Raw genomic sequence first — 11,175 nt, forward strand, 5'->3', positions numbered from 1 at the left:
GCGGGAGCGCGCGCGGGCAGGGAGCGGTTCCGGGGGAGCGGTTCCGGGGGAGCGCGCGCGGCCATGGAGCAGCTCGGGCGCGAGTACGCGCGGCTGTGCGCGGCGGCGGGCGCGGCCCCGCAGGAGGCCGTGCTGCGGCGGCTGCGGGGGCCCGGCGGGGGCCGCCTGGACCTGGCGGCGCAGAGCCTCTCGCTGCCCACGTGCAGCGCGCTGGGCCGGCTGCTGCCCGGGGCTGCGCCCTTGGCCGCGCTGGCGCTCGGCGACTGCGGCCTGAGCGAGGAAGGTGCGGCGGGACCGCTCTCCCTGTGGCGCGGGGCGGGAGGCCGGCCGAGGTGCCCGGTCCGTGGCCGTGCGGCGGGCACGCACCCTCGGTTCTCCCTCCGGCGGCGACGGCAGCTCTGCCTCTGTTGGCCGCCGGCGGACGGGACGGTCCGGCCGGTTAAAGTGGCCCGCAGTGAGGGGGCTCCGTGGACAGCCCGTCCGAGCCCGCAGAGCCTCTCTAGACGTGGGGATTTTTCAGGGTTGAGTCGGGTAGATGTACAAGCTGACAGGTAGTTCTCTGCCCCGACACCTTTTTGAGAATATATAAACAGTCTCCTGCCCTGAAAGCTCAGGCTCAAGCTTTCCAGGCACTTTATCAAATAATTTGTTTATGGCAGCCACGTCTCCTGAGCTGGCTGTTTAACAGAGTGATGCCCTGGGATGATAGCTGGTTTAGGCAGAGAGTTTCGCAGATGAAATAAACAGTTGTTTTTTCTTTTTTTCTGCTCAGGTGTAAGACTTTTGTTGAATGGTCTTTGCACCAACACCACAGTCAAATCTTTGGATCTGAAGGTGAGTCTGAAAAGAATTAACAGTATTCTATGGTGGAGAAGGAAAAAGCACAGGCTTAATGAGAAAGAGAACTGGACAGTCCTGGTGCAGGATTGTTCAACAAGATGCAAAACTTCTGTAAGTTTTTTGTTTTCAAGTGACTCATTCCTTGACTCGTTAACACCATGTCACAATTTTCCGAAGTTACTTTGCAGGTCATCTTTATCCACTTTTATTCAGTTACTCTATTTTTATAGGAAGCTATTGCTATGTACCTTTTGTCAGTTGCTGCTTGGGCAGATGAGGCATATGTAGGCTTTTTTGGGGTTTTTGTATTGATCAGTGAGTTATGAGCTGTTCTACTTGTGTTTATTTCTTTTTACTAGCGTGTGCTTTGAACTAAGCATCTGCCTTCAGATGTGATTGTCTCTCTACTGAGAGTGACTTTCTGTCTGTATTCCTTTGGCATACAGCTATTTCCACAGTTGCAAACTGCATCATAACTTTCTTACTCATTTGTGCTAGTATTAACAGAAGTGTGTTAAAATAGTTATGTTTATCTGGAATTGCTGTTTTCTGCCCCGTCGTGGTCCATGCTGATCCTGTGCTATTCTGTGATTTTTGCAAGCTCTCAGTCATGGTGCCCTCATAAGACCAGTGGTGTGTATGGATCCACTGTTCCTCCAGGGTTTTTCATTTTGTGGAAGCCTGATCGATATGTGAAACAAATGTTGATTGGACCATTTTTGCCCAGCTGAAATTTGCGTTATAGCTGGGATGTGTCTGGTGGTGTTTGTGGTCTAGGTGGACTGGGAGAGGCTTAGCTGATCACCTGAGCTTCTGTTTCAGGGAAATAACCTGCGAACCACGGGAGCTGAGGCTTTGGGAAAACTTCTTAGGCAGAACAAATCCATCAGGAGGTAAAAAAATGTATCTACCTCTCTTTGTGCTATTCCTGCCCGATGGAGCCCAAGATTTGAAAAGGGTTGAGGGTGTTTTTTATTGGGGTGGGAGGAATGCCAAGTGGTGCAATTTATTGTGAGGGGTGGGATGGGCAAAGGCACGAAAACTGGAGGTGCTCTTTTGGAGGATGCTGGGCCCTGGCAGCATCCTGCTCTCTGAAGCCGAGTCTGCTCCCAGAGCTGGGTGTGTGACCGGGTGTGCCGTGATCCGCGTGTCCTTCAAGTTCACACAGCTGTCCGTTGACTCCACAAACACCAATCCTGCCTGATTTCCCTAGCCTGACCTTAGAATGGAACAGCCTCGGCATGTGGGAGGAGGGCTTCTCCTTTTTCTGCCAAGGACTGAGAGCAAACAACTTTCTTCAACGTCTGGATCTGCGCAATAACCAGATTAACCATCAAGGGGCTGGAGAGCTGGCCATGGCACTGACACAAAATACCAGTCTTCAGGAGCTGGGTAAGAGTTCTTTGCCCATGTATACATGTACGCATGCAAACACACATGTGCTTTCAGGTTTCTTGCCTCCGTTTCTTCCAACTGGTTGGTGTCATTCCCAGTTCCTGTCAGTCTGGAGTGCTTTGATGGCTTTGTGCAGGGAGTGGTCACAGCCCCATGGCCTTTGGAGAGTGGGAGCTGAAACTGGAATCTCTGGAACCAAACCTACAGATGAAAAACTGAGTACTTGGGGCAGAACAGTCTTCAGTGGAGGAAGAAGTGTTTTCATTCCTATTTGTGGAGTGCCTCATGACAGATTCTTGATACTTAATTCACACTCACTTTGTCCTTATATGGAATTTTGCTGGAATTTCAGGAGAATGTGGCTGTTGTCGCTGATTCTTTCTCATCCACAGATTCTGTCTGTGGAAGGAAGGCTCGTGAGAGCCAAATGTGAGACGCAGACTTGTAACTGTCATGGCTTCCTGCAGTTTAACAAAGATTTATCCTTGCCTTTCCTGCTTTGTCACTTTCTCTCCCTCTCATTCATCTTGAAAGGGGCCACAGTATTCACCTGTGTTTTTGCTAGGACCATCTGGGATCTCAGCAGATGTGACTGCCATGGTGAAAGTTTGGTTTCTGTGTAGATTTGCGATGGAATAACATTGGGCTTCTGGGTGGCCGAGCATTGCTGAACTGCTTGCATAGCAACAAGACCCTGAAGAGGCTGGAGCTGGCAGGGAACAATGTTCCTGGTGACATCCTGAAAGCTGTGGGTAAGTGTGATGTGTGTACAGTAATGAATCACTTAACTCCTTTCCCAGTCCAGCACTTGGGGGATATAGGGCACTTGCTGCTCCAGAAGACAGCTAACCCTCTTTCCCTCCCTTTCTCAATAGCATTTCCACAGTGCCCTGTGTCACCTTCTCTTGTCCTTTATGTGAGGGCTAATCAAGTTGGAAGTGTCACTTTGACTGGCAAAAGCAAAAAAAAAAATAAAAATTTGGATTGAGTTATTAGAGATTGATGTGCCATGTGAATATGGGAGAACCTGAGGCTTTGAGACTTGCTCATAGTTTGCCTCTGATGAGCCAAGTTTTGATGTGGCTTATGCAGCACATCCTGTGTCATTGTCCTGCCCACAGCAGAGTTAAGAGTTTTCCTGAGGCTAAGGAGTTGATTACCCCACACACACTGCTCTCTTTGATCCCTTCCCACCTTGTGATGTGTGGTGGGACTATCTCTACATGGGCCAGCCTGAGAAGGGCAACTGCCCTGGTGCTTCTGATATCCAGTGGTCATCCTGAGTGCTGTGTCTTCCAGCAGTGCTTGCTATTCTGTTGCTTTAGAAGCTTATGCTGTTCTCCTGCTCTCTTCTGCATCAGAACAAGCCTTGGATCACAACCAAGACCGTGAGGCTATCCTGAGCGAGGCCCAGAATCAAGTGAATATCCTCAGCAAGGAGGTTTTGAGTCTGAAGGATGAGAAGAACAAGCAGGTCAGCAGATGTTGGCGGTTCAAATGGGGTACCTGGAATCCTTTGCTTTCCCTTGAGGTCCCCCAGAACACTCAGTGGCAGTATTATTGTGCACCTGAAGTTGCGCGTGCATTTTTATGGGCAGGCACACAGCATGATTTAGTACATTGAGGCTCAGTCCTCTGAGCTGGGTTATTCGAGTGACAGTGTGAGTATGGACATCCCTGCCGAACATATTTACTCTGGGTTCTGGAGGAGTTTTGGTTATTTGTGCTTTCGTTCCTTCTTTTGCAATTTGATATTTTCCAAGTGGTGTAAACTTAGAGATCTGTTTTTCCATTTGACACCTTGGGATGCAGAGTCCCTGTAGCTGATGACCCTATTCAGATGTGCTAATAAACTAATCAGACTTCCACTTTGCTTCTGGTAGAGTGGCTTGACATGTCTTCAGCTGTTGCTGGGAAGAGAAAGATGAGAAATGTAAGGGTTTGTAGCTGATGCTGTTAATTTTTTCACTGAATTTTGCCTTGCTCACAGTTCATGGATTTTGTGGATACTGTAGACAAGCAGAAAGAAGAAAGAGCCAGGAGTGAGAAGTGAGTTAGATTCTAAATGTTTTCTGCTTTTTGATGGCAGAATTGAGCACTCTCCATTTCCTGGCAGAAATTACCCACCTTTTTTTTTCCTTTTTTTTCCTTCCAAATGCAGAATGTCTGCAGCACGAGTCAGCCAGCTGCAGGAAGCATTGGATGAGCAGCACTCCATTATGAATTCACTGAAAGCCAAGTATGGAGCAGGAAAACCTTTGTCTTCCCACTGTTTGTGCTGTATAAGCAATGCCAAGCAGAGCTTCTAAGAAAGGGGATAATCTTGTAGGGTAGCTGGATTACTATTTTGGTTAGTTCTGCAGTAATATCCAGAAATTACAGTCAGATCAAGCCTTTGAGTTTGCCACACTAGATACTTAGCTTGCTTTTAAGTAAAATTACTACATTGGTGTAAAAGCAAGTGAATTACAGAAGGTGGGAAGAAAGAAAAAGGACTGTGCAGATAGGATGGAGACATGTTCCTTGCATGGTTTACAGCCTGGCAGGAATCTCTGCCTGTTTCCCCTGGCAGCTGACGGTGTTGTCTGGGAACCACTGCAGGTATGGAGGAGCCTGGCTTGGGAACGGTGAGGAAGGGGTGCTCAAAAGAAGTGTTAGATTATGCAGAGCCACATACACATGGCCGTGGTTTGACTTCAAACACTGCTGAGCCTGCTTAGTTTAATTCTGCCAGGTAAAGGCAGTGTTTCATGCCATGCAGTGATGTGGACATGTCCCTCTTGGACAGAACAAGTAAATTGCTTCTGCTACTCACATTTAAAATCCTGTCTCTACAGAATAGCCAGCTTTGTTCTGTGGGAGCAGGCAAATCCTGGAGGGGTCTGGGCAGGGAAATTGGCTCATGGAGGACAGTGCAGGGCTAATGCAGTGGGCACTAGCACACAGGGCCCTCAGAAGTCCCAGGTCACTGCAGTGCTGCTGTGTACAGAGGTCCGTGGTGTCCTTTTCCCAGAAGCAAAAAATGCCTCATTTGGGTAGCCTGATTTCACCTACTGCAAGATGGACATTAGCACCTTGTACCAGGTGCCATAGAGAGCTTGCTGCAGTGTCTGCCTTGGAAAAGGCTCCATAAAGTGATTTTCTTTATAGGCTGCAGATGACTGAAGCTGCCCTGACTCTGTCTGAGCAGAAGGTGCACACGTTGGGAGAGCTGCTGAGTGCCATGAAACAGGAACAAAACTCTGTGGCTGAGTCCCACTTCAGGGAGCTCCAGCAACAAAAGCAGGTGAGCTGGATAAGTCCTAGTTACGTTTGGGAGCAGGGCTATAGGTCATAACTGGTTTGTGTAGATTTGGGGGATGCTGGATGCAATAGGCAAGCATGATTTTTACCATTACTGCTTAGCTAAAGCCACCATGACAAAAATTCTTGTGTAAATTAGATAGATAGTTGCCAGGTGTGATGAGGAGCCCTGTTATTTATGGTGTAGGTTGGACTTAGCTGGGTGTGATGTTGGTTGGCACAGACTGGTAGTGCATGAACTAGGGGGAGTACAGGTTTTTAATTTTGGTTCTCTTTGCAGGAAGGTACTGATCGGGAAAGCAAGCTTTTGCATGACTTGTCTGCTGCCAGTGAGAAAAACCTGCTGCTGAGAAATCAGGTAGGAAACCAAGTCCAAGTTTGAGAAGTGGCAATTGAGCATGTATAACATTTGCTCCGTAGATGTTATGGTCTCTGCTTTGATCCTTGGTTGGGTGTCACTTCATTGTCCTGTACAGCCAACTTATTGTGCTAATAGGAAAAGAAAAACCTTTGTGGTGGTAACTTCCTTATATAGGTGGATGAGTTGGAGAGGAAGTGCAAAGTTCAGCAGGATCAGCTCTTCCAGGTGAAACAAGACTTGACCAACACAACAGCAGAGCTGAAGCTGCGGGCTGTGGAGGCTGAAGGTGAGTGGGGGAGTAAAAACAGCCTGGGGACACCTGTGGTTGGGATCATTGTTCCTTCACAGGCAGCCGAGGAGAAAGAGTTGCCAGAGTGTGAAAAAGTATGAATACAGCTGTGTGGCAGGCATGCCAGAGTTGTGATATGCCTGCTTTTAATCTGCAGAACGTCTGGAAATGGAGAAAAGAAGATTTAAACAAAGCCTTGAAGACATGGAATCCCTTCGGGTAAAAGAGGTAAGGGTGGGGTTTCTGCAGCATCCTGGTTAGTCTTTCTTTGGTCCTGACACACATGACCAGTGGAGGTCGTTGTTTGCTGTAATGTGCTCTTAAAAAAGTTTAGAACTTAGTGGGCTCAGATTTATTGTGAGAATAATGGGTCATTTCTTCAAGCAAAGCCTGACTGAAGAGATCACAAAACTTTCTACCAGCTAGTAAGATTTTCTAGCTTTCAAGAGTATGGGCCAGAGGGGTATGTGATGCTACAAGAGAGGCTGGCCTTTGTGTTGGTCTGTGCACAGAGGTAATTACAGATGAGGAATTTTTTCCAGCTTCTGAAATAAATACATTTGAATGTTTTAATTGCTTATACACAAGCAGTTCTTTAACAGGGCTCAGCATAGTTCCTCAGCTAGTTCCTTCTCTGTTATGTTTCAAAGGGGGTTGTGTCTGAGTGTGGACAGGCCAACAGACTGCAGCCAATTATCTTTGCAGTGTTACTGAGGTTTGAAATCTCTCCAAAATAAAATTATACTAATAGATTTCTCTGAAGATATTGAAATCTTCTAAGAAAAGTCACAGGCCAGGAAGATTTTACCAACATTACAGCTAAAAAATTAATCTGTTGTGTTTTGTATCACTTGACAATGAGAGCTTGGACTCCCTCCTTGTGGCCTGTGAGGGATTTCTGTCTAAAAATTCCTAGTTTCTAGAGGGCAGATTCCATCTGTAGTACTGTTTCCTGGTGGAGTTCTGGGGGAGGTAAGAATTTTGGTTTGCTGGTAGGTGGGTCAGTGAGAGAATGCTTCACTATCACAATGAGTAGTCTTGCTGCTTGCTTTGCCTGGAGGTGGAATGGTTTTCTGTCACTTGCTGGTTTCTGCTGCTTTGCAGGTGGATCGTGTGGCACAGCAGATGGAGGCCAGTGAACGTTCCATGCACGACAGGATCCAGAGGCTGGAGGCCATCAGGATATCTCTGGACAAGGTGAGAAAAAGTGCTCTGGGCACATTTGAACACTCAGGAAAGCTTTGTGGAGTCTCTGACTGTAGACCTTTGTAAAGATTGTCATGTGCTGTAAGGGGGAACAGAAAACAGCAGTACACCAGCTAAAATTACTTTTACTGCTTTGGACTAAGAAAGAAGGTTCCGAGGAGAAACTTGTAAATTCAGATTGGACAAAAATGAGGATTCCATTGAACATGGTTAGAGTCTTACTAAGATTTGACTTTACAGGATTCTCATGTTGTTACAAGTAGTGTAGCATGTTCATCCATATCTATTTCCCCAGCTACATCCAGCAGTGCTCTTTCCTATTCCCTTTTTTGGAAAGGTTTAACCAATACGTGCCCTCATATAACTGAAATTCACATTGAACTTAGATAGCAGTCTCGAACTGAGGAAGGGTTTGTATCTTTGCTTTTGCTGCCCCTGAGTGAGGAGAGCTGTGTCATTTTATAGCCTGCGACTGGAAGCTGCTTGTGTTTCCTGGTCAGTGTGGCAGCAATGCAGCTTCTCTGTCTGGAATGATTTTCCATGTTCCTGTGGCAGGAGCTGAGCCAAGTCCAAGCAGCTGCACTAGCTGAGCGAGGACGGGCAGAGGAGGAGTTGGTAAAAGTGCGGAGTCAGGCGCGCCTGGAGGAGGTAAGGACAGACCTGGCTGTGGGAATGAAGTGGTTTGGCTACCCAGGCTAAGTCTTAGTCCTGGGGAGCTGCTAACTCACTCCTCTCTGGGTTTTACTGACCCACAAATGGTGTGATTGCTGAGGAGGGAGCCCTGAAAAGTCTAATTTGAGCTGCCTTCAGTACTAACAGAACTGATGTCAATTTTGTCATGGCAGATTTAGTTTAAGTTGCCAACATCTGAAGCCAACACCCAGATGTTGATCCTTCTTTTAAATGACAACTTTAATGGGGTGCTCCTGTTCCTCTAACACTGAGAAATTTCTTCAGGTGGCTACTGCTGCTAGGTAAATAAAGTCACTGTCGTATTGAACTCTGTGAAAATGTCAATTAAGTTTATATCCTATATTATAGGATATTCATATTAATGAGTATTCACTATATTAACTATTAATATTCACTATATTAATAGTGAAACAGAACAAGGGATGGGGAAAATACACAAAAACTATTAGAATATTTACTTATTTGTAGCATCACAAAAGAAAATGCTTCATTGAATTACAGACATAGAAATCTGACATATGGGATCCAGCAGTTACTGGGTTGCATGCAGTGGTGCTGCAGAGCCGTTTGAGGGATGGAGGAAGTGAAGGTGGAGCATTGGCTGTAAACACTGGTTGTGACATCAGTGCATCTGCCAAGGACCTGTCTCTGTTTCTCAGCTGAGTGTTTTGTCCTCTGCCAGCCACCCTGGCAAGAGGAAGCAGCTTGGAGTCACTCCTGAGTGCAAGGAGCAGGACTGTGTCCTCTGCTTGTCAGTGCCAGTTGACTCAATAAAGGGTTCAGTGTATTAGGAACAGAGAGGGGAGAATCTCTTCACAGGAATGAAGTGGGACTGTTTAATTTTCATTTTCCTTTGTGTCTTGCAGCAGCAACGCCTAGAACACCTAGAAGAGAAGCTGCGGCTGATGACTGAGTCAAGGGATGAAGCTCAGAACTGCTGCCTTAAGCAAAAGGAAATGGTTGCTGAGGCCCAAGCTAAAGCCAAACAGTTGAGCCTGTATGCTGATGCACTCAAGAGGAGGCTGGAGGAACTTCAGCAGGTAGTTTGGAGTGGAGTAGAGATAGTCACCGCAGGGCCAGAACAAGTTGCTGAAGTTGTTTGGTTGTTCATGGATTTGTCTTTGTGTGTCAGTACGTGGACAGGAAGGAAGAGGAGAAAGTGACAGAGCTAAATAAGGTGAAAGTGGAATTACAAGAACAGATTGGGCACCTGGAGGCTGAACGCACAGCCCAGGATGGGCTGAGAGAGAAGATTGCAGCTCTGGAAAGACAGCTGAAAGGTGAGGGGTCCTTTCCTGCTTCTCAAATGGTAACTCTGAGTTACCCTGCATTGGGCCTGGAACTCAGCTGTGCTCACAGGTAGTGACAGCAAGTGCTTCCTGCCTGTGAGTACACCTATGAGTTGTACTCTCCACCCATGTGTGTTTACAGAGATACCTGTCCTCATTTTGTAGAGACCAAGACTCAGATGACCACCCAAAGCTGCATAGCAGGCAAAATTTGGATTTCCTGTGTAGTGAAGTGTGCCTGCTGCCTGTGCAAAACCTCTCATATTGTCTCATGCAGCTGCTCTTGTGTGCTAGCTGGCTGTAGCACCTCGTTGCCTTTGGCCTGCTCCTGTGTTTTCCAGGGATACCTTGATTTTCTTTACTAATGCTGCTTTTTCACAGCCCTATCCAGTAATCACCGTGAAGCACTGCTGGACAAGGAGGGTGAGATCTCTTTGCTGCTGGAGAAGCTGAGAATGAAGGAGGCTGAGATCTCCAGGATGAGGGAAGAGGAGGCCCAGCGAGCAAGTTTCTTGCAGAATGCCATCATGGCATATGTGCAGGGATCTCCCTTGGGAACCCACAGTTCTAGGAAGTGAGACTGTGACTTGAAGGGTCCAAATACCTGCTTGCAGTCAGGGAAAGGGTGAGAATTCAGGTACAACTCCTTCTTCCTAAATGGACAGTTCTGTCAAGAGTGGGGTGATACAAAGGCTTGCAAGTAGTCAAATGCTCTTGCTGTTCAGAAATCTTCCTCCTGACAGCATGAAGGAGAGGAAGGAACAACTGTCTGGGCCTGTGGTTCTGAGTCCATGATGTCCCCTGCACTGCCACTGCCTATTGGTGCAGGAGGTTACTGGGAGGTTTCTGTGTTCCCTGGCAAGGTCCTGCTGCAATATTTGTTTGGATGCCAGGCTGTTCACAGAGAAACGTGAGAAAAAGTGACAGGAATGTTTACAGGAGTGTTCACAGTTCCCTGTGGGCTGGAGCAATTTTCCTTGCTAATGGGATCCTGAAACTGCTGGAAACACCAGATATTACCCACTTGTGCTTTTTCACCCAGTGTTTACAGACAGAAGCAGAGTCTGATGGGGCTCTCTCTGCTTGTTTACCCTCTGTGGCTCTGGCCATATTGATGGGCTGTAGAAACACATTTGGCATAGACAGAACCAGGTGCACCAAGGGGCTTGGGTGCAGTGCTGTCCATGTCCCTGTGGGACAGCTGGGCTTTGGCAGTGGTTCTACTTCTGCAACAGTGAGTGGCAGGGAAAGGTGAGCGGGCGATTGTGCTTCTTCACTGTGAACTGCAGCCCTTAGCTGAAGATTTTGTGGCCAGTATTGTACTATGGCTAATGGCAGAACTGTTCTCCTGGCTTCTCAAGTGCTGTGGCCTTAACCTGGAGAGGAGCAATGCTTCTGGTGTGACACTGGGGAATTGCTTCTCAGAGCACAAGGGAAGGAGGTGGTTCCTCTATAGACAGTGCAAGTCCTTGCATGACCTGGAGAAAGTGAAGGGTTGCTAGAGCCTGAACTGGAGAAAGCAGGAGCTGTTGTCAGGCCAGCAGTATTGAGCCTTGAAGGAGTCCTTCCTGTGAGTCTGGGATGGGAACATACCTTAGAGTACATATTTTTAAGAGACACCTGGAAAACGAAAGTTTGTGTGGACTGGTTGCTTTGTGTTCATTTTTTATACTGGGTTTTGCTCTGCTTAATAAAGAACTTTTGCATTTTGCCATTAGCACTGGACAGTGGCACACTGGATGTGGAGGGTGGGCCCTCTGCTGTGTTGCTGTCCTGAAGACCCTGTCAGCCTGTCCTGC

The 11,175-nt window shown here is 47.4% G+C and overlaps 1 protein-coding gene across 2 annotated transcripts; it reads left to right on the plus strand.

The window, feature by feature from the left end:
• The first annotated feature begins 48 nt into the window (after positions 1–48).
• Positions 49–11,093, plus strand: LRRC45 (leucine rich repeat containing 45). Of its 2 annotated transcripts, none has more exons than XM_063175921.1 (17): positions 49–283; positions 773–834; positions 1,663–1,733; positions 2,054–2,232; positions 2,859–2,987; positions 3,597–3,709; positions 4,226–4,284; positions 4,397–4,474; positions 5,386–5,521; positions 5,819–5,896; positions 6,074–6,185; positions 6,346–6,416; positions 7,293–7,385; positions 7,950–8,042; positions 8,954–9,127; positions 9,220–9,367; positions 9,758–11,093. In XM_063175921.1, exons 1-17 carry the CDS (start codon positions 64–66, stop codon positions 9,952–9,954), a joined length of 2,013 nt encoding a protein of 670 aa, XP_063031991.1. In that variant the 5' UTR covers positions 49–63; the 3' UTR covers positions 9,955–11,093. The 2 variants fall into 2 exon arrangements, with proteins under 2 accessions (XP_063031991.1, XP_063031992.1); XM_063175922.1 differs by having other exon boundaries at positions 64–283; positions 8,957–9,127.
• Positions 11,094–11,175: the final 82 nt, after the last annotated feature.

Source organism: Melospiza melodia, chromosome 24 (genome assembly GCF_035770615.1).
Source record: "Melospiza melodia melodia isolate bMelMel2 chromosome 24, bMelMel2.pri, whole genome shotgun sequence".
Classification (NCBI taxonomy): Eukaryota; Metazoa; Chordata; class Aves; order Passeriformes; family Passerellidae; genus Melospiza; species Melospiza melodia.